Source organism: Batrachochytrium dendrobatidis (genome assembly GCF_000203795.2).
Source record: "Batrachochytrium dendrobatidis JAM81 unplaced genomic scaffold BATDEscaffold_15, whole genome shotgun sequence".
Classification (NCBI taxonomy): Eukaryota; Fungi; Chytridiomycota; class Chytridiomycetes; order Rhizophydiales; genus Batrachochytrium; species Batrachochytrium dendrobatidis.
In genome coordinates, this window is record NW_006281113.1 from 242,981 (window position 1) to 264,611 (window position 21,631).

Here is a 21,631-nt window from a genome sequence, read left to right on the forward strand (position 1 = left end):
CCCTACTACAATAAAAATGCATGTTATATATCCTGTAAACTAAGCATGTGATGACAAGACTAGTGAATTTGATACAATTAACGATATCGGTTCATTTAAAAATGCTCTAAATAGCAGCACAGTCTGTTTTAGATTGGGGATGAGATGGTATTAGCAAATGGCATATTCATAAGTGAAACAGGATGACAACCATGTCGATAAGTAATATAAAATTGCAACTAGACATTAAACCTAAAATACGCTTTGAAGACAAACTGATTGAGCTGGAAAAAATACAAGGATGAAACGATATCAAGTCTCCCCAAATAAGATAGGACACACTTTTGAATAGCCTAATCTTAATGCGAAACTCACGGAGCTGTAAGGGGTGGAGGTATCATGCTAATCTGTATCGAGGCCTGAGTCCGCTCTGGAACAGCCAAGGCGTGGGCAGGTGCTTTTTCTCTGTCAGGGATCAAACAAGTCAAAGGGAATACACCGGCAGCACCGGTACTCAAATCGGTTCCCATGGCCCATCCATCCGAGTATGTATTTCGAATAGCAACGACCTGTTTCAATCCTAATGACAACTCATCTTGTCTCCGTGCTTTGTAGACCGCGTAGACAGAATAGAGTTGATTGGGAGTGCGAGGTAAGAGTTTTGGGATCAAATATTCTGTAGATCCAGACGAGTCGATCATGGGTGTAGCAGGGATTGCCTTTCGTTTTCTGTGGCGACGGATGAGAATAAAAGAAACAATTATGATGATAAGGACGGCTGCAAGAACACCAACAATGATAGCAATCTGCTGTTGGTTGATGGAGTTTCCAGGACCAACACTTTCATTTGTTGTTTTATTAGGCCCCTAAATACAGAATAAAGGTTAGATACAAGTAGTTTGGCAGTAGGGACTGAGTGTAATGTTTGGATGAGGCATGACAGCAAGACAGTTGAAAAAGGCCACGTGGAAAGTAAGGAAAATAATAACTAAATGAAGCAGTTTCAAGCCACAGACTAAAAGGGACGAAAGGACAGACTGGGCGAGTCAAGGGAAGCAAAAGAATGATTGCAATTCAACAGAATCCAGCATGAGCTCGTGTATCACTACAAGAGTATAAAGTTACCTGTTTAGGAATGCCAGTGTCGTTTTTACCAGGTCCGTCTTGGGGTCCATTTGTTGGTGGTAATGACGCCTCAGTGACGTTGTAAACGGAAAATCGGTTCAACGCTACAGAACTACCGCAAGGCAATCCGTCAGAGCAAACAAGAGAGCATTCGGGCATATTCACCGTATATGTAGTGGATTCAAGAGCAGACTTGCTAGTGATGCATCTGCAGGCAGCACCACCTAGCAATGCAAATGCTTTGGAATTGCTGGAACAAATATCCACACATGCCTGAACAGTCAAGTTGGCGGACAAAATAGACTCGGCATTGGGAGATGAAGAGCCGCCACGAGACATTGTTCGACAATCCATAAGAGAAAATGCAATGGCGGTTAAAGGAAGCAGCTGCAAGGAGAGCAGCAGTGAATAGAGCATTATTGACGAGTGATAGTTTACAAGAGCTGGTGAGGACGATTGTTGCAGATAGTGGTGGTAGTGCTATCAGCTTAGAACAGGAAGTGAGTCAATAGGAAGTATCCAAAAGACCAACAGCCAGTAGTAAAGATTATAGTAGGATTGCTCAAACCAGTTAGTCTAAGATGGATGCAATATATGAATAGCAAACAAGTGGTTTCCAAGTTTGCCATTTTGTTCACGAGTGGCTGTGTTTTAGGGAGAGTTTTGATGGAGATCAGACTCTATAATATAGAGTCTAGCATCTATATGAATGAAACGCGAAAGACTCGAAGCAAGACCAACACCAGCAAGCAATCATTGTTAGACTCGACAAGTGATATTGTCCTGTGTTGAATCAGTATCGATAGATGGTTCAGCAAATAGGCCAGATTGTCACTGTAATACAGGAAACACAATAAATGATCATGCCATTCAATCCAACAAGGATGACAGTTTATGATTTTATTTTGGGTTTCATGTCCTGTGTTATAAACTACAAAAGACTATTATCAACTGTAAAAGACTATTATCAACTGCAAGACTATTATAAACCAATGAAACTAGAAAAAAAAGCCTCGCCAGATCCCTACACACCCACTGACTACATTGATATGAATACACCAATGTTAGAATGAGTTGATGATTGTCTCATGATTCAACTACAGTGAATAACTCACCTACAGCCATTCCTGCTAGTAATGATCTGTGTCGGGATGCTTTACGCAGGGCTGTATGGAATGCTTTATCACCAGCGTCTCGTTCCAACTTTGTAACATTTGTCCAGACAGGCTGCGTAGGAATTACTACGTTTTTACACTCATAGAGCAAGTAACCACACAAACCAATTCCTGTCAAGCTTCCCGTAATACGGCATCCTGTGCAGTCTTGTCGTCCAACTGTCGGTTGCATACAGCCTTGACTAGAGTCATCTCAACTTTACATTTGATATTCCCTGAGGACATGAACAAAGTGGACGTTTTGGACTGCCAAATTTAACCAACGCAATCAATGAACGAATTACAAAAGAATCTTCCCATCTATCAGTATAGAGACTCATTGGTCGCTGCTATCAAAGAATATCAGTTTCTAGTCGTAGTAGGTGATACTGGAAGTGGTAAAACTACTCAACTGCCTCAGTATATTCTTCAGGATCTTTCAGATTCCATTCACAACATTGTCGTCACTCAACCAAGACGAATAGCTGCCATCTCTGCTGCAACAAGGGTTTCTGAAGAACACCAAACAAAACTCGGTGATCTCATTGGATATACTGTCCGCTTCGAAAAGTGTCTTTCTGCATCAACTCGACTCACTTATGTCACCGATGGCATTCTGCTTCGTCAATGCACCGCAGATCGTCAACTCACATCCTACGATCTTGTTATTCTCGATGAAGCCCATGAGCGCAGTCTCGAAACTGACATTTTGTTTGGTCTCTTGCGTCGAGCCTGTCGTTTACGACCTGCGCTCAAGGTTGTTATCATGAGTGCCACGTTAGATATCGACGAGTTTTCGTCTTTTTTTAACGATTGTCCAGTCTTTTCTGTTCCTGGTCGCATGTTTACTGTAGATATCCTCTGGCAAAAAAATATGAATTTTGCTGTATTAAAGGCTTCGTTTGTTAATCGATGCGTAGAAACATGCATGCAGATTCATTGTGAAGAACAACCTGGAGATATGTAGGTTTTCAGTAGTCTGCAAGCGTGAAATACTTGGCTATGCTTTGGTTGCGAATCTAAACTCCCTGTTTCAATACTTTGAATTAGATTGGTGTTTCTTACTGGCCAACAAGAAATTGAGACGGCGATGCAGAGAATTATGGAGGCACACCAGGATCTTGATTACAGCACAGTCAGATACAACAATGATGTTTCCAATATTGTCGTGTATCCAATCTACAGTACACTCGAAAGTATTGAGCAACGTGCCATATTTCATCCACCACCTCCTACAGTCCGAAAAATCGTTCTTGCCACCAACATTGCTCAAACCTCTGTCACTGTCCCGGGCATTCGCTATGTAGTCGATAGCGGATTTGTAAAACAAAAAATGTATGATTCTCAAACATATATGGATGCATTAGTAATTGTCCCTATTAGTCAAGCTGCCGCAACGCAAAGAGCTGGTCGGGCTGGTCGCACCGAACATGGAAGAGTATACCGCTTATATTCACGAGAAGCATTCGAAGAAATGGATAAAGCTACTGTGCCTGAAATTAAACGCAGCTCATTACTGGGAACTGTGCTGCAGCTTAAAAAAATGGGAATTGATGATGTTTTGAATTTTGAATTTATCGATCCACCTGATCCAGACTTGGTTATTGCAGCCACTAAGCAACTTTTTCTACTATGTAAGTACATTTCTCCCATGTTAGTATTTGGATTTGGCTTAAAACTCAATCCGTGCATTTTTTTATTTTTGTGTAGCTGCTGTAGACGAGCATGGGCATTTGACACCGCTTGGCAAACAAATGAGTGAACTGCCTTGCTCACCGTTTTTGACTCGTGCACTTATATCAGCTGCCGTAGATTTCCACTGCGCATATGATGTCGTGACTATCGTAGCAATGCTATCTAGCGAAGAAGTTTTCTCCACTCCAAGATCAAAAAAGCGTCAGTCTGAAGCAGGTCAGTCTAATTCAATTATACTTTGATTTAAATATCAACTAACCTCTTTTTGTGGATCTTTGACATTTAGATGAGGCACATCAACGCTTTTACCATTATTCTGGAGACCATATGACACTTTTGCAGGTATATAACGCATGGGTCAAGGAAGGCTATTCGCGCGACTGGTGTATTCAAAACTATTTACATTACAGAGCACTTAAAAACGCAAAAAGTATTCGATCTCAGCTGGTTGATATTATGAAGCGATTGCAATTGCATGTAGATATAGGGGAAAAGGCACATGGCAATAGTCCTGCACTCAAGACTACTTTACATTCTCATCATCATAAGCGCGACCATCAAGATGATCTTTACAACCACAAAGATCGTAAACGAAAACATCATGATCATCACAATTCAGAAGCAGTGGATGAGATTGCATTAAATCACACGCCCAACACCATATCAATTCTCAAATCAATCTGTACTGCATTTTATCCCAATACTTCCAAGCGTCATCCAACGCGACCCATATTCATTCCATACCTAGCATCTATCGTACTGTCAAACACCAGCACACAACAAATTGCACTGTATATTCATCAAAAATCTGCGCTATATAGCTCGGATATAGCCAAGATGAATCAACTTGATTGGGTAGTTTACAATGATATTCAGTACGTCAATCGGGCATGTATGCGAATAGTAAGTCGTGTGAACTTTTCAATGGTAGAGGTGTTGTGTCAGAGAGTAAAGCTATTGAATGTGAGCAAGTTGCTGGGAAATGAACCTCGGAAAAGCATTTTAAGCGAGGCGGACAAGGATGTTGGTAGTGATGATGGCAGTAATACGATACCTGTTGGATTTGATCTTGTTGAAGAGGTCATTGACGAGCAACATCATACCGAGCACCCTGCTGGGGATTCTGACAAAGAGCCAGCAGTGCCTACAGTGCGAGTTCATGAAAGATTGCAGCTACATCCTGCCGGCAAGCATAACACACTTGGTGATGAGGATAAAACAATGCGACAGGAAAAGATTGATTCTGCTCGAGATCGGTTTTTGAAACGTAAGGGTACTAGGCGATGATCAATGGTAGATTTAGTTTATTTGATTCCCTTGTGCTGCACATTTTATATGCATTATATAATTTTGTGTTTTTAAATTTAGATTAAATAGTCTACATACTTTAGTGGTTTTTATTTTATTTGTACTTTTGTGGCGAGAAATCAATCTGGTTATACCACATATCAATATTTTATTCTTTTTCAAATCTGTTTTCGTGAATAGGGCAGCTGAATGTGGGATGCTTGCCAAACCTAATTGGCACATCTGAAGCTTGCATCTCATGAATCTGTCCAGCTCTATGTCCAACCACTTCGTTATTGTTGGGCTCTTGACTGTATCCTTGTTTATGCAGATATTTTGCAGGTGTTGAGCAAACCGCTGTGCCAGATCCTTTTGCTGCGTAATCGCTCCAAAAAGTAATTGGCTTGGCATACTTGTCACTCTGACTCTGTTTCCTCCATAATAGATAGTTTAGTTGTGTATTTGGATATACAAACACATTGAAGCATGAGAATTAAAACTCGTCCATCATACCTGATCTGGGAGTTTCGATCCTATGTTGATAAAATCATCAATTTCCACATCCCATTCAACACATATTAGCATCCCCAATACTTGGCTTATCATCACAAAACGTTTGCCATGATTTGGCAAATTGAATCACTCTACTACCTAATTTTACAAGTGGTGGATACACGTCTGAATGACAGAAATCATGCATGGTAGTCGACTCCCATTGCTTTGATTCGTTTATCTGTGGTTGCGATTTTTGCCCTGATCTACACAACATCTTGTCAGCAATATGAATGCTTATTAGTATGATTATTGACGTGTTATTGAAGACCTACATGGCGATCTTGAGCATTTCGGCTTCCATAAGCTGTCGCCGTTTTCCTACAGTCTGAGAAGCCAAATCACTGCGAGAAACTAGTTTGTAAGAGGCCCTGCTTGTTGTTTGCATAGGTTCTTGTGGTGTGTCGGTTGAGTGAGTAAGAAGATCCTTGCATTATTTGAATATGTTGCTAGTAAGTTGACATGAATTCTGCCCTCACACCCAAACAATACACTTGAGCAGTATATACTTGAGCAAATTTAAACATTATACACAAGGTGGTAATCTTTCCAACTTGCTTCATTTACACTATCCTTGGTTTAGACCATGTATCTTACCTTGTGTCCATTTCGACTCAGCTGACAAATATCAGACCGTTCTTTAATAATAGTATCTCCAACTGAGCGCTCCTCGACCCAGTTTTCAAGGAGTGTAGCTCCTACACCATGATGTTTATTCCAATCCGACATGATTATATCTAAACTTGTAGATGCGACGCGTCTGGTGAATAAAGTTGAAAATACAAGTTTGTTTATTTCTAATGTAGACAAGAAAAACTCGCAAATTGTGTATTTATATCACTTTTGACTATGCAATCAACTCGATTGCTAGTATAAATCCTTCAACCCTGTATATACTCTTTCAAACTGGTCGATTTATGCCAATGCCTATTTAAACCTTGTCGTTGGCTGATTAAACCCTTTTTAGCCAATGTCATTTCAATTGTTTAGTATGTAGGCTTGGGCTTAAATTCATATAATCACACATCTCATTCCAATGTAAATAAAATAGGAAAACAATGCAATCCTCAATCGAGTTATCCATGCCGTACAATGGGTTGCTAGCATGTGTATACCAAGCATGGAGATAGATGCGACCAAACATACTCTTTCAATTCAAGTAATATTTGAACAACCAGGCAAACTAGTATCAAAATACCACATCTATTCATATCTCTGTCCTGCAGCTGTATTCACGTAAAATAGAATGTTAAAGCACATGACAAGCAGCCAATTCTCATCAACTCTATTGCATGTCATGCTCTTGAACTCATTGATAGTGTAATGGTATCTGCTTATTTTTGTACCAACTAAACAAATGTTTAAAGTAGTGTTCACATCACAGTTCCAGTAAATCTCATGTTCAATTGTCAACTCTTGTTTCATTACAAGTAGACATTGAGTGATTGGCATACAAGTAGCAATTGCATTCCCAAGACATGTAATGTGTTCTCTTGAACTAGAACGCGAAAGTATGAGATTTAGATACAGCAGAGATGAGTGTGTATAGAATGGTATTGAAAGTAGTCAAACTCTATCTGAATTGTACGAGTGTGCTTGGTGATCGTGCGATATATAGGTATGCCAAAAAAGGAGATGATTAGTTTAAAACTATAGTGTGTCAATCATATGATCACTATGTCTAGAGGTTGATTAGGAAAACCGTAAATGCTTTGATGTTTCAAGATTTTCTAAACACCGATATTTGAAGAACATTTTCCAATGCACACTTGTTTCTATACAACATACTATTTCACAAGGCTACAAATTTACTCATTAAACACGATTTTCCAACTGGTCAACAAAAAACAATGTTTCGAGGCTGAGCTTCATTATACAGTTACATATTGCCTATTCTTAAGTTTTGCTAAAGTTATTTTAGCATAATACAAAATGACTTTGCGCGATGTGTGATTCCAGATATATAAGAATTGTGAGTGTCTATTAAAGAGGCAGTGTCTAGTAGAAAGGCGTAACGACTATTTAGCCATTGTTTATTCCAAAGCAAAAAAGGCAATCTTTACAAGATAAATACAAAATGATCCATTCTACGTGACTATGGCTAATTGTACAAAGATTTTGAAGGGTGCTACTAAAAATTATATATTGTGTAAATGTAACAGCTATTCAATAAAGCATTTTTGATATTACTTTTATTGAAGCTTGTTTCGCGATTTTATAAAGACGCTTTGAATGCATCTTTTTCTTTCCTAAATACATCCATCTCCTACATCATCTCGCAACTCGACTATATCCCGAACCTCGATTTCATACACAAATCGATATAAGCACCTTGATCTGTAGTGCGCGCGTAAATGGCCGAAACAGAATCATTTTATAACCGCACGACGACCGAGCGTGCCAACAAGCCAAAAGCTTCATCTATTGGTTACTATGACCTTGAGAAGAATATTGGTGAAGGAAACTTTGCAAAAGTGAGGCTTGCTACACATATTTTGACTTCTCAAAAGGTAGAGTGATTATGCCGTTTTTTGAGCATACTGTAAAGATAGGGTATGCTCTAGAGTGGTGGCTAGCTGAAAGATTTTGAATTTCTATGATGGTATTATTTGTAAAACCTAGCAGGATATCCCTGTATATCCTAGAAACTTTGTGTGAGAGTGGGTATATGCTTCACAAGCAGATCTATGTAGAATAGAATCTATCACATAGCAAAACCCAAGCCATTGTTTTCAAATCTGTCAAATTTTGAAATGCTTTACAGTGATTTCAAACCCATACTATTTCCACAGCAATTGAACTGAGCTAAAGCCGTTTATTCGAATTTGATTATTAATCAATATGATAGGTAGCTGTCAAGATCATTGATAAAACCAAATTAGACAAAGCCACATCCAAAAAACTATTTCGTGAAGTACGCATAATGAAGCTCCTCAATCACAAAAACATTGTGCGCCTTTACGAGGTAATTGATACTCCAGACGAGCTTTATCTTATTATGGAATACGTATCAGGTGGTGAAATATTTGATTACCTTGTGGCACATGGGAGAATGAAAGAAAAGGAAGCTCGTAAACACTTTCGTGAGATTGTCTCGGCATTGGGATATTGTCATGCCATGCATGTAATTCATCGTGACTTGAAAGCCGAAAACCTTTTGCTTGATGCCAACATGAATGTCAAGGTTGCAGATTTTGGGTTTTCAAACCAGTTTGCTCCCGGACAAAGATTGAATACGTGGTGTGGGTCTCCACCTTATGCCGCTCCAGAACTTTTTCAAGGAAAAGAATATTCTGGGCCAGAGGTTGATGTGTGGTCCATGGGCGTGGTTTTGTATGTACTCGTATGTGGCTCGCTGCCATTTGATGGATCCAATCTGGCAAAGCTGCGTGCTCGCGTGATTTCGGGAAAGTTTAAAGTGCCATTCTACATGTCACCAGGTATGTACGACACTTGTTACAAATATCAAGATCAAAATTGGAAATGTATACCAAATACAGTGCAAATCTGCATATGTTACTAGATCACGATATGCCATTATTCAATGAAATCATATGACTGTTGAATAACAGTCATGTCTGTGAAAATAGATTGTGAACGTCTAATCAAAAAAATGCTGGTAATTGATCCAACTAAACGAATTACTCTGGATCAGATTCTGCAAGATAAGTGGTATACAGAAGGTTACGAAAACGAAGTTTCTGAACCATCTCCCGCACTGACATTTACTCTGACACCCGAACAACATCGAATGGTTCTTGACGAACTTGAAGAAATTGGTTTGGAAAGGCAAAGCGTCGAGAAATCGCTGCAGGATGGAGATTACGATCCACTAGCTGCCACATATTATCTTGTAGCTGATAAGAGATTCCGACAAAAACAGTCGAATACGCTTTCCAGTGCCTTGGCCACATCGAGTCTTTCTACTGCAGCTGCTCCAAACACCAGTGGAGATGCTACTTCGCATAAAAAGTCATCTACTCAAGCCCCAACAAAAACCAGCAAAGCAACAGATTTGATTGGAATTGATGAGGAAGGTGGTGCTGTTGAGGGCGATGAGCATAAACGCCATGCAACTGAACCTCTCGGTTATAATGCAACACAAAGTGCTACCGAGCCCAGTCCGCCTAAAAACGCGCCGTTTGGATCGCCACAACATTCTCCAACTGCTACATCTGCTACTGCCGCTGCACCTGGAAACAACAATCATCCTCCTTCCACTGTTCAGAGTGTGCGACCTGCATCATCGTCCCATCGTCGTCGTGCAACTGTGACTGCGTCTCCAATGACAGCTACTGAGCTGCGTAAAGAAATTGTTGGTAGTGAAAGCACAGCAGCCAAACCTATATCTGAAGATTTCAGTAGCACAAACAATGAAACAACTGAATCTGGAAACATCAAGGAACTTCCACCTCCTCGAGCAGGCGGACGTGTTCCCTCTGCTCGTTCACGAACTGCTCAAATCGCTGGAGAATTCAAACCTAAAATTGTTGAGCCTGCATCTGCCCAAACTGCTGCTGTTCCTCCAGGTGTGCCTCAACTTCTTCCTCCAATTCAGCCTGCCGGTCGTACTCGTGCCCATACAATGGCTTCGGGCACTTCGCGTCCTGCTCAAGATAGTCACAATGACGATGATTCAGCCAACCAACAACCTATCCCTATCGGACAGCTTAAAAAACGTCTTGAACAAGATGCAGAAGGCCCCAGAACAGCGCGATTCACATTTTCTCTCAACACCACATCGACCAAAGAGCCAGATTTGGTTTTTGCCGAAGTCGTACGTGTTCTCAAAGATGCTGGTGTTAAGCATAGTATTGCTAATCTGGTTGCTACATGCGATCTTGAAGGAATCCAGTTTGAGCTGGAAGTGTGCCGTTTGCCTAATTTGGCTCTTAATGGATTGCGTTTCAAGCGCTTAATGGGCAACACATGGGAGTATAAGGACTTGCTCACCAATCTGATTTCAAAAATGAACCTTTAACACACTGGCTCTTGTTAGTATTGGATTTTTGAATAAAAATTAAAGAAATGAGTTGAATGACTTTATTTTTTTATAAAGAGTGGGAATAGTTTGGCTTCTTTGGTGATGGGCTCAACAACTGATGACCCCAAACTGCGATTTAGTAGTAATAGAATAGGAACGTGATCACTAGCTCCGTAAATCTCTGATCGAATATCTGCTTCAATAATATCATCCTGTAATGCTTTGGAGACGACAAAGTAATCCAATCTATTCAAATGCATGCCATTTGAAAAAATTACGGTTAGCTTCAGATTGAATTAAAGTTGAATGGGAGAATACAGGACAAATACTTGACATACCGCCATCCAACATTATTAGCCCTACTATTATGACGAAATGAGTAGTAAGAGTACATTCCAGTAGCTGTAGGATGCTTGAGCCGAAACGAGTCAACCATGTCAAGGTCAGTCAACAAGTTTCCAAAATCCTCGCGTTCCTCGGGAGTAAAGCCAGCAGACCTGTTGAAGCATAATTTATCCAAAACATCAGTGAAAAGCACATGCAGCGAAATGCAATCACCAATTGAATATCAATACCTACTTTGTATTGGTAGCTGGACGAGCCAAATCGATTTCTGTATGAGCAACATTCAAATCTCCAGACCAAATCACTGGTTTCTTACTCTGTAGTTCACCCATAAACTTTTTCAGTTTTACATAATGCTCTCGTTTCAAATCCAGACGACCCAAATCGGCTCCAGCATTCATAATGTAGCATCCAATATAGTAAAAGTCTAGTGGACACGATACATATCAATAAAAGATTCAATCCATGAAAATGAGATTGTTGGATAAGCAAAAGATGACCGAGTTACCTTGATACTCGAGAATTACAAATCGGCCTTCATCATCAATGGCTGAATGGCCCATTTTGTATTCTACTGACAAGGGCTTGACTTTTGAAAGAACCATCACGCCGGAATATCCCTTTTTGGTAGTACAATGCGACCAGTATCTAAATGGTACAAATCCATCAAACTCATCAACAAATTGAATCTGGCCAGACCCAGATTAAACCATATAGAGCCAATCAACTCAACTGGTGGGGATATTGCTTGCGACTAAACATACTAGTATCCAACGATGCATTCATCTTGGTTTCTTGCAAACACACCACATCAGCATCTTCAGCCTCGATGTACCTCATCATGTCCTTTTTCAAGCTAGCTCGCAGACCAGCAACGTTCCATGCAATAAACTTGGTTGCTCCAACAGGTGTTGGATCAAACTTGATCGTATCAGGCAGTTTAGTGTTGGTGTAACATGGCTGATGAGAGGAATCAACAGGATTTTCTGTGATGGCAACAGTTGGGTTACTGGAATCACTGGTTTCCTGAAGAGCGACATTGGTGGAGGTTGCAGTGTCTGACTGGATATTAGATGAGCTGAGATTTGAAGAACAGGCTCGTTTAGGTCGTTTATTTAAAGATGCTGATGCATTATTAACTGATTCATCTGCTTTGTCTTTCTTGCTGCTAATATCAGACTGTTTGCTAGAAACCGCATCGATGGATCTTTTTCCAGCTGCCGAGGGAGTACTCACCATACTTTTGACTGCCTAAATCAGTTTCAATATTGAATGGAGAAAGTGACAAGTATTAGTTATATTTGACAATCATGTGTATATAAACCAGATGAATGCAATCATGGAATCTATTGTAACATAACTGATACTGAATTTGGTTTTAGTGATATTCCTAAATATATTCGAGTTGGTTCAAGAACCGAAACTCGACAATAAAATAAACAGATTCTATTACGACATGATTGCAATCGTAACATGATCGGGAATGCATGATTGAATGATAATACAGATGGTCTAAGTGAGTTTAGACTTACAACTCGTCCAAGTATTATCATGATGTATAATTTGCTTTTGACCTTTCAGCAACAATGAGCATAAAAACAGATAAATAAGAAACTCGACAATTATCAGTCGACTGTTGATTTGAATGGCAGAATCATCTATCGCTCGTGTCTTTTATAGCATGACGACAATCTGACTTGTTGACACGACCAGTTTGATCAACGACCTGCTATTCGTTTCGATTGAATACAGAACATCACCCATCGAGTCTTGTTCTGACGCGAGAGTTTCAGTATTTCTATCTATACTGTCAGTACGCTAACCTAACACAATCGTGCAGTTTCAGAGAATTCATGTTGAAATGCAATAAGCTGCTCAATGCTACAAGAATGTTATCAAACCATGATGAAATGGCTTGAAACTTGAATAAATATTTTCCAAATTCTCGTCCCTTTTGTCGTTGTGAACCAATAATTATTATTGATACGGACAATGATGTCAGATGCCAGCGTCAATGCAAGAGTGCCTGTGCGACTGGGACAGACTTTCTTGGAAAGTGCCTGCGGAGGGTCTTCCACAAGTCGCTCAGAGGGTTTTGTGGCTTCTGCATCTAATCCTAAACCACTTTATGCTTACCATACTCTGAAATGTAAAGCCAACCAAGTACTGCACTATCGTAATCATGCTTTTGCTACTGGATAACACATCTAATGCTGGTTGTTTTACTTCTAGACTTGCTACGGCCTGATCATGTCGATTATTCTAAACCTGGCGTGCTTGCAAAAGAGGCAGATAACCAGAACTGGACGGTTACATTGCCTGGTCTGCAGGTATGTCTTGACAGGCGTTGGACTGTTCGTAAAGCCTTATGATTTCAACAGTTTTTTGGATTAACTGACTGGTCTTGGATCTGATTATCATCTAGCCAAGTGAGCCAAACCAGCAATTCACTTCTCCACTTGTATCCTCTAAAGAGGTCGAGTGTATCTTAATATACGATCCTGAAACAAAGGTGAGCACGCTTATCAAGTGTATCTTTTAAAATCGTTGGTTTTTGTAGAATCGTAAATGATGTAAATTTGGCTGTTGATATGTAAAACCCAGAGTTATGTTCTCGAGCATATCAATTCGAATTTCAATTTAAATCCACAGCGTAGATCTGCTCAATCGTCTTTGGCCGCACATGGCGTTACTACTGCAGCAGTAACAAACATCAACGATGCTGAAAAAAGTCCTCCTCAAACGATATCCCGCACTGCTGACTCAAATTCAAGTCAGCCAACCATTAATACACACCCGCATTCCATCTCTAATATTAATTCTCATACTGGCACAAAAAAGAATACTGGCCCGCGAATTAAACTTCAAACTATTCCAAGATCTGCAGTGCAGCCATTGAGTGCAGAGCCCAGACCGGCTTTTGGAGCTAGTATTAAAAAAGTCGTGTCTAACAAGTCCAATCCAGAAATTGATAAGCATAGTATTGACTCTTCAAAACCCAAACCTGCTGAACCTCAACCATACATATCATCAATCAAGGTTCCTCCGCCAGCCATTCCAGAACCTGTTGTTGATTCAAAAACACTCGATCCGGTTTTGTCTGACTCACTCGAGGACGAATATGGCATAGATATGTATATGGACGAGGCTTTGCAAAGCCCCATGGCTGATTTTATCATGGATGATCAATTAGCTAGTCATGAAGATCCTCATATAGCTTCCAATGCCGATACTGTCAAGTCTACCGACTGGGAAGAAGTGGGAAGTCATCCTATCAAGGAGTTATATAGCAATGATTGCAATTCTCAGCCAGATATTTTTGAAGTAAATACGCCGAATTTGACTCGTCCATCTGGACCTATTTCACTGTCTGCTGCAATCGACGGTATGTTAATTGGGCCATTTTAAATTGATTATATATGTGACAAAACCTGATTCTATTTCTAATGTATAGGAAATAATCAAAGCTCGAGTGATGAGGGCTCTTCAGCAGAAGATTGAATTGCAGATGGGTAAAGGATCTGATGTGGCCAGAGTTGCAGCCAGTATGTAACCAAGACTTTTTTGGTTTAGTCTGGAATAAAATGTATTACTATTTAGCTGATTGATCACAACTCTTGAAAAGCAATTGTCAAATATATTGATACCTGAGCATGAAATGTCTTGCGTATCTGGTTTGACCAATACAAATCGAAACTTTATTCAAGTCACCGCGTTTGTTTGATTAAACTCAATTACAGTAATATCATGTGCATACATGAACTTCGAATTCAACTGGAACTCCCATTTATAGAGCAGAGCCAGCAAGGAAATAGTTGTATTCCACCATGGAATGAGTGCGACTACTTTTATATCCAGTTAGTCTCGACGAGTTCTAATGGAGAGTCCATGAAAACCATGTCAGAACCAATCCCATACACTAATGTTGAACAGGTGTGTCTTGCTTTGTAGCGTAAACTTAGACTTTTAATTTGTTTGATAGTATATACTGACATCTAATCTAAAATACTGGTAAATATGCACATGTATTTCTTTAGGCTGAAGTATCTGTAATGTTTCTGATACCAGACCATTATATACAAGATTGCAACACTTCACTTGTATTTGAACTCTATGGTAAAATCTTGATATATGGAAAAGAGCCGTTAATGTCTCGATTTGGAAGTGCGTTTGTACCAAAGACATTGAAATCGTGTCTGGTGCTTCCCATTCTATCACTTCCAAGTCATCGCGAACCAAACGAGTTGGTTATAGGCAGTTTGCATATTATTGAAATGTGTATTTCTGCAGTAGGGGCTCGCTCAGTTGCCAATCTACAAGCATTTTATTTAGTGACTCGTACTCGGGTGCCGGTTAAATCTTACGTAAAAACAGTTGAAACAGGACTAGAAAAATCAATCTATACTCTCTTGTTAGATACACTCGAAAAGCATACATTGGACGCACTTGACAAAATTGCACTGTTCCCATGCAAACATCCTTGTCACGTCACTGCAGCATGCTACCACTCCAAGGTATCTAATCAACAAGAGTCTCATTCTGGCGCACTTTCTTTAGTCCGGAATAGATTGAATGGGATCTATCGCAATCAACTGTTGCAAATTGAGCACCATCAGAGTCAGGCGAGTGTGAATGGGTTTGGCCATCGCGACTCAAAACTTGTAACCAAACAACTATTATGCTTGAAAGGTCTTGACAAAAAAGTTTGTGGTGTGTCTAATCCTTGTAGATAATTGGAAATCTTGAAAATTTGGCAAACATTTATTATTCTAATCATCACTTTCAAAAACACCCATCTTTGCTATTAAAACTGTTGTAAATAGTATATTATCAATCATGTATTCTTGAAATGGAGCAACTGCACCAGGAATCGCTAAAATATAGTGAAACAAGCAGCGAAACGTATCCCTCATTTGACCATATTGACAAGGTATTCATTTCGCTTGGCTTAAAATCAACATCAAGTAAATTACGTGGTCTGGCACAACAAATGCAAAAAGAGTTTCAAGTCATTGCTACAATTGCAAAATCATCCTCTGGATATCACGTAGCAAGCTCCGAACTTATATCACAGATCAACATTGCAATAGCAGCCATTGCCAACACCGTTCAAACCATCACTCGCCACATTGCTTGCATAGTGTCTGATATTTCTAGTTTTGATCCTAAATTACTTGTACAAATCCGTCAAATCGATATGTCCATACAAGTCTTGTCAGGTAACGGGTTGTCTACAAGACAAAAGAATGCTCAACCTGCATCAATGCGTTTACAATCTCCAAGTACTAGAGCATTCACACCGTTTATGAATAGCAGAAATAATTCGATCAACGATGTTTGTGATCTAGCTGCATGTGTAGTGGATCGAACAATGCTACTTATTGAAAATCTGACGCCAGCTCAAACTCCGTGTGTAGAGCGTATTGCAGATCACTCTTGGTCAGCTCAAGTTCTGTATGATCCCATCACGCTTCAGTTGATTTCCACTATTGCTACAGTATTTACCACCACCCTTTACGCGTGGGTAGCTGAAGAGTCTTGGTTTTATCCAGATTGGAGCTACCAAGACTCTGACCAAATGCAAAAACACAGTTGTCGCGAAACATGCGTGGATATTTTCATTTCAAGGATATGGCCATTTTTGGCCGAGGTGGGATACGCTGTTCCATTTGGTATCAATGAAACTCGGAATCTGATTGCATCTTATGGTGTGTCTCTCGTATGGCAGGTGATTGTTGAATTGCGGCATCGACTTTGTTTAAACATTCATCCAGAAAATGTCAGTACTGTATGCGATTCAAGCAATGGATCTCCACTACCCACACCCTTTCGAATCACGATTGACACCATGTGCATATGTATATCTGTACCGATTAAAAGCGACATATACCACAAAATCACAATGAATAATACTCACAACCCAATCAAAGTTATTCCGTTGCTCTCAGTTTCGTTTGATCCAAAATTGTTTGGCCGTCATACACAAGAGTCACTATCGCATGAACGTTTTCCTGGACCATCGTTTCAACTTGCTTGCAAAGTAAATGAAAATACAACACATACTTTAAAGTTGTATCTCAGCCAAGTTCAAACGTGGAAAAACAGACACGCTAAAAACAAGGGCATGCCATCAACATGCTTTTCTAGATTTATCCCAGATACGTTCAGTGCTCTTGTAAAAGCCGACAGAGATGCTCAAGTCAACTTAAACCAAAGATTGGCTGTGTTTCAGGGCAATCACGCGGCGTATATAAAAAGTATTGGCATACAAAACCATAAGCCCGTTTCTTTAATACCGCAAGATTCTTTTAAGCTGGTGTGTAGACTCTTGCGCGAATTAAGCTCATCATTAACTCCTTTATCAGTATGCCATTGTACCTACCCATCACTCTTCACACCCTGCGCACTCGAAACTCCATCTCAAACACATCAAACAACAGATTATGGGTCCACATCACTATTCAATTGCCATGAACAAGACGCAATCGAAAAAGTCCTTACGGAAGATTATCCAATATTGTGAAATAAACGAAAGTATATATCGATAAGATAGAATGATATAAAATCAGTCTAAATCCACTGAATCGGGAAACACTGCACTATCAAATAGATTGGTGTCGTGTGCAAAGAAATCCGACACTGTTACTGGGCGAATCTTGGTAGTCTAAACATAAATAAATCAGTTTGCATAAAGTCATACGCCATAGTATCTAAGAATACAAAAATTACCCTCAAGTCGGCATTTTTGAAATCCCCTTTGATGGTTTTGATGGATTCACGAACAGGAACCATGACTGCATTTCGACACAGTTCTTTCAAGTCGCTACAAGAATATCCATGAGTTTGCGAAACAAGGTCTTCAAAGTTGAACAAGGGATCGAGATTAATCCGTTTCAGCAACTAAACATTGACCAGTATTAATTAAAAGTTGTCAAAGCAAGTACAGTTATATGTATCCATCCAATCCCAGCTACTAAATTCATCGAGTATTACCAGCTGAAGGACCTTTGATCGCTGTGAAGCATTAGGTAGCTGTATAGCAAACCGTTTTGGCATGCGACGTAGAATTGCCTTGTCCAGATCAGTAGGTCGATTCGTTGCACCAAGAATGATTACTCTGCCATTTTCTCCTGAAGCCAGCCCATCCCAAAGTGTCATAAACTCTGATTTCATCATAGATGTTGCTTCGTGATCATTGCTACGACGTTCACGAAGAAATGCATCAATTTCATCAATAAACACAATAGTAGGCTGTAGTTTTTTTGCGATTGAAAACAATGCATTGACGAGTTTTTGAGATTCTCCAAACTATTATAAATAACATGCATCATGGAAAGCAACGAGTTTTTAGAATCTATTTTTAGCAATGTTACATCTAGTATAGCTATTTGACATTTCCTAAAATCTATATAAGCTCAAGCCTACCCATTTCTCGGTCAAGGTTGAAACATGCAAATTGATAAAGCATGCACCTGATTCTTTTGCAAGAGCTTTTGCCAGCATAGTTTTACCACATCCTACACATCACATGGTTTGTAATTCATGTATTTTTGAGTATAAGCTTGACGGATAAAACATTTAAAAATCAGCTGTTACCGGGAGGTCCATATAGCAACACTCCTTTTGGTGGACCAAAAAGAGAGGACGTCGATTCGAATAGCTCGGGATATACTAGTGGATAAATAACAGTCTCCTTGAGCGAGTCGATGATGGGTTCCAAGCCTCCAATATCTGAGCAATTAAATGTAAATCATTTAGAAAAATTGTAGTCAAGATTACAGTTAGATCCAAGCTACCTTCACCTTCAAACCCTACTGTGAGATCCTCTGGCCAGACAATTTCACCAGAAATAATCTCTTCATGCTCATTGAGCTTCATGTCGTGTAGCTACAAAAGTGGTTTAGTATAACAGTGTCCAGTATGATCAAAAGTGAATTTTGACGGTGTTGGTTGTTCTATTGTGCTCATCAAAACTGCAAGCGACTTACTCCTAGTTTACTCATGATTTTATTGCTCTTGGATTTGGAATCCGCCCGCTTATTTCTCATTGGGTCAAGCGATGATATAACCCATTTTACTCCGTAGTAGAGTGCAACTTGAGATAATGCCAACAGCGTTACTAACAACAAGGCAGATGTGAGAAGCCATGCACAATGAATGCTGTTTTAAAATATTGATAGCAGTGGTAGGAATACCATCAAATACAATCTTCTTGGATGTGGGAGAGAGGCTTTTGAAAAACGACATTCCAGAATATATAATGCTCAGCAGTTGAAGAGTGCAGGCAAGAAATACGATCATTTTATTAATCAATTGTTCATCCATACAATCCTCTACACTCGTGTCAGTCGCCAATTTATTAATTAGTTTTTATAGTTGAACTAGAAATGTTCAATAACGCTGGTTATGGAACGTATTGGTTATAGTAAGAAAGTACTGGTGGAATCATGTCAACACTTTGCTAATAGTGGTAAAGATGTGATCCCAAAACTTGCATTTCTGCTTCATATCTTCAGTGATGGTTTCTAATGTCAATGGACTCTCATGCTGCCAAACAACTTGCAGTTGATCACTTTGTTTATAAATAGGCCACGCTGTAGGAAGTTGGTTAGATGGCAAACCAGTATCTAGTAGTCTGGGCACTTTACCATGGGCAAAATCAGTAAATGCGGTAATCAATCCAAGAGAAATAGCTCTATCTCCGTTATGGGGATCGAGTAATGAGCTATAGTTCCAAGTATACGCTAACTCTGCACCATGATAAACTCCTGCATTCTTGAGCGCGTCCTTGCCTGGAGGTAATAGACTAGGCTTTACGTTGAACCGACCTTTGTAAACTTCGGCATCATCCCCTTGATTAGACAAAAACTGCGATATCTGTCTGCTGGGACAGTTGAAAATACCATCACCGTACGGAGCTCCGCCTCGGAACACTGGACTAATAGGTCCATCAACAGGATACAGCGCATCCAGCTGCTCATACATGGGTAATTTCAGAAAATCGAGACTCTTGTGCATAAATTTACGTGCAGCTTCTGGTGAATCAACTCCTGCTTTTATGGCAAAGTATGTTCCTTCATCCGTGTTACCAAGCATAATGGCTGGAACACGATCGAGACGTTGTCCAACAACAGCTTTATATGGCTGTTCGGTAATGTAGGTGCCATCCACAGATGGGCGATATATCAATTGAAGTTTAAAAGACTCTTTAAAAAGAGTACTTGCATCTACACTTCGTAAGCAATCCATTACTGGAACTGCCGAGGTTTTTGGACAATTTACCGAAAGCGCTACCTTGTCGAAATCATTCTGTCCTTGATATGGCGTATTAAGCACCGGCGGCAATCCTCCAGATTGTAAAATCATGCGATCAAATGGAGTATTGTCAGGATTCTTTCCACCATACTGCATCAGATGAGTGGCAATGGAAACTAATAATATGGTTTAAACATGATGAGTATATCTTGAAAAAAAGCATATAAACCTAATAAACAATTCACTTACTTGCTCCAGCAGACTGACCCCAAGCAGTGATAAGACTGGAATCACCACCAAAAGCTTCAATATTTTGTTTAACCCAACCAAAAGCGGCTGCCTGATCCATTAAACCAGCATTCAAACTTCCCTCACGCATCAATTCCATAGAACTCAAAAATCCAAACACACCAACACGGTAGTTTGGAACAACAATCACAGTCTGACGCTCCTGTGCAACAACCTGGAGAAACGATGCGCCATTAAATAAAGGATTACTGTTTTTCCCACTTGTAAATGATCCGCCATAAATGAATACAAGAACTGGAAGCTTTCTACCACTGTTACCGAGCATTCTTGCTGGTGTGTAAACGTTGAGATTTAGACAATCTTCTGACTGGTTGGGTGCATGATCACTGGTTTCTGATGGATCCTGAATGCAAATGTTGCCCATTTGTGTTGCATCAAAGATGGACTCGACTGAAATGTGTTGTACTGGTTGAGGTTTACGGAATCGGTTTGCTCCAACAGGTGGCGCAGCAAACGGGATACCAAGAAAGGATATTACTTTACCATCTTCAGAAGGTTTACCTTGAATAGTGCCATATGGAATACTAACAGAGTAAGGCACTGGTTCGTATTCAGTTTCATCCATTCTTAAAACGTCAAACATGGTTCGTTTTTCAAGTATTGAATTTCTAGCGCTGTATCGCAGACCCTCGAATGGAAATGCTGTCGTTTGAAGTATAGCAGACAAGACCAGAACCATCAAAACTGTGACGATCTTGAACATGTCGATTCTTTTAATCTAATAACTGGTCTACTTGATCCTACCAAACAAATTGTCTTTTGAAGATGTATGCCGATTCTATTTTACAACCAATAATAAGAGAAATGACTACTGATTTACTAAAATCTGAAAGTCTATTCAAGCCATATATGACTTGCATACATTTCTGTGGCGTTGATTCATGAAACACTCCAAGCTACACGAAATGGAGTTGTAAAGATAGCAGTTGAAAGCATACACTGAGTG

At 39.8% G+C, this 21,631-nt stretch overlaps 10 protein-coding genes across 10 annotated transcripts; 5 read left to right on the forward strand and 5 right to left on the reverse strand.

Moving 5' to 3' along the window:
- Positions 1-70: 70 nt before the first annotated feature.
- Positions 71-1,685, reverse strand: BATDEDRAFT_33748 (uncharacterized protein). Its single transcript, XM_006682162.1, has 2 exons — positions 1,105-1,685; positions 71-845 (listed from the first exon to the last, which is right to left on the reverse strand). Exons 1-2 carry the CDS (start codon positions 1,519-1,521, stop codon positions 351-353), a joined length of 912 nt encoding a protein of 303 aa, XP_006682225.1. The 5' UTR covers positions 1,522-1,685; the 3' UTR covers positions 71-350.
- Positions 1,686-2,550: 865 nt separating this feature from the next.
- On the forward strand, positions 2,551-4,445 carry BATDEDRAFT_14334 (uncharacterized protein; the record flags this gene model as incomplete). Its single annotated transcript, XM_006682074.1, has 4 exons — positions 2,551-3,221; positions 3,309-3,892; positions 3,969-4,169; positions 4,240-4,445. Coding segments are annotated over 4 exons (1,662 nt in total), but the record flags the coding sequence as incomplete, so codon positions are not given.
- A 964-nt stretch (positions 4,446-5,409) lies between these two features.
- BATDEDRAFT_92002 (uncharacterized protein) lies at positions 5,410-6,521 on the reverse strand (the record flags this gene model as incomplete). The annotated part of the gene is made up of 5 exons (XM_006682245.1): positions 5,410-5,667; positions 5,754-5,773; positions 5,892-5,998; positions 6,068-6,219; positions 6,390-6,521. The coding sequence occupies 5 exons, from the start codon at positions 6,519-6,521 to the stop codon at positions 5,410-5,412; spliced, it is 669 nt and encodes a 222-aa protein (XP_006682308.1).
- Positions 6,522-8,146: 1,625 nt separating this feature from the next.
- BATDEDRAFT_14212 (uncharacterized protein) lies at positions 8,147-9,666 on the forward strand (the record flags this gene model as incomplete). The annotated part of the gene is made up of 3 exons (XM_006682060.1): positions 8,147-8,302; positions 8,641-9,232; positions 9,383-9,666. Coding segments are annotated over 3 exons (1,032 nt in total), but the record flags the coding sequence as incomplete, so codon positions are not given.
- An 831-nt stretch (positions 9,667-10,497) lies between these two features.
- BATDEDRAFT_6988 (uncharacterized protein) lies at positions 10,498-10,773 on the forward strand (the record flags this gene model as incomplete). Its single annotated transcript, XM_006682058.2, has 1 exon — positions 10,498-10,773. A coding segment is annotated over one exon (276 nt), but the record flags the coding sequence as incomplete, so codon positions are not given.
- Positions 10,774-10,822: 49 nt separating this feature from the next.
- Positions 10,823-12,388, reverse strand: BATDEDRAFT_20862 (uncharacterized protein). The gene is made up of 5 exons (XM_006682087.1): positions 11,855-12,388; positions 11,630-11,769; positions 11,356-11,548; positions 11,115-11,273; positions 10,823-11,022 (listed from the first exon to the last, which is right to left on the reverse strand). Exons 1-5 carry the CDS (start codon positions 12,358-12,360, stop codon positions 10,836-10,838), a joined length of 1,185 nt encoding a protein of 394 aa, XP_006682150.1. The 5' UTR covers positions 12,361-12,388; the 3' UTR covers positions 10,823-10,835.
- A 728-nt stretch (positions 12,389-13,116) lies between these two features.
- On the forward strand, positions 13,117-14,622 carry BATDEDRAFT_27858 (uncharacterized protein; the record flags this gene model as incomplete). The annotated part of the gene is made up of 5 exons (XM_006682116.1): positions 13,117-13,270; positions 13,354-13,451; positions 13,547-13,633; positions 13,726-14,506; positions 14,576-14,622. 5 exons carry the CDS (start codon positions 13,117-13,119, stop codon positions 14,620-14,622), a joined length of 1,167 nt encoding a protein of 388 aa, XP_006682179.1.
- Positions 14,623-15,018: 396 nt separating this feature from the next.
- On the forward strand, positions 15,019-17,644 carry BATDEDRAFT_92055 (uncharacterized protein; the record flags this gene model as incomplete). The annotated part of the gene is made up of 3 exons (XM_006682206.1): positions 15,019-15,054; positions 15,159-15,831; positions 15,945-17,644. 3 exons carry the CDS (start codon positions 15,019-15,021, stop codon positions 17,642-17,644), a joined length of 2,409 nt encoding a protein of 802 aa, XP_006682269.1.
- Positions 17,565-19,422, reverse strand: BATDEDRAFT_91915 (uncharacterized protein; the record flags this gene model as incomplete). Its single annotated transcript, XM_006682246.1, has 8 exons — positions 17,565-17,785; positions 17,851-18,021; positions 18,115-18,429; positions 18,547-18,638; positions 18,718-18,852; positions 18,924-19,008; positions 19,110-19,240; positions 19,317-19,422. The coding sequence occupies 8 exons, from the start codon at positions 19,420-19,422 to the stop codon at positions 17,687-17,689; spliced, it is 1,134 nt and encodes a 377-aa protein (XP_006682309.1). The 3' UTR covers positions 17,565-17,686.
- A 144-nt stretch (positions 19,423-19,566) lies between these two features.
- BATDEDRAFT_27861 (uncharacterized protein) lies at positions 19,567-21,388 on the reverse strand (the record flags this gene model as incomplete). Its single annotated transcript, XM_006682117.1, has 2 exons — positions 19,567-20,552; positions 20,626-21,388. 2 exons carry the CDS (start codon positions 21,386-21,388, stop codon positions 19,567-19,569), a joined length of 1,749 nt encoding a protein of 582 aa, XP_006682180.1.
- Between the last annotated feature and the right edge of the window lie 243 nt (positions 21,389-21,631).

What these genes read in the sequence shown, in the direction of transcription:
- BATDEDRAFT_33748 (XM_006682162.1), bottom strand. Translation starts at nt 1,521, where the DNA reads ATGCTCTATTCACTGCTGCTCTCCTTGCAGCTGCTTCCTTTAACCGCC. An exon ending in ACACTGGCATTCCTAAACAG is followed by an intron (nt 846 to 1,104) that starts GTAACTTTATAC and finishes TTCTGTATTTAG; the next exon opens with GGGCCTAATAAAACAACAAA.
- BATDEDRAFT_20862 (XM_006682087.1), bottom strand. Translation starts at nt 12,360, where the DNA reads ATGGTGAGTACTCCCTCGGCAGCTGGAAAAAGATCCATCGATGCGGTT. An exon ending in CGTCCAGCTACCAATACAAA is followed by an intron (nt 11,274 to 11,355) that starts GTAGGTATTGAT and finishes ATGCTTCAACAG; the next exon opens with GTCTGCTGGCTTTACTCCCG. An exon ending in GCTAATAATGTTGGATGGCG is followed by an intron (nt 11,023 to 11,114) that starts GTATGTCAAGTA and finishes GCATTTGAATAG; the next exon opens with ATTGGATTACTTTGTCGTCT.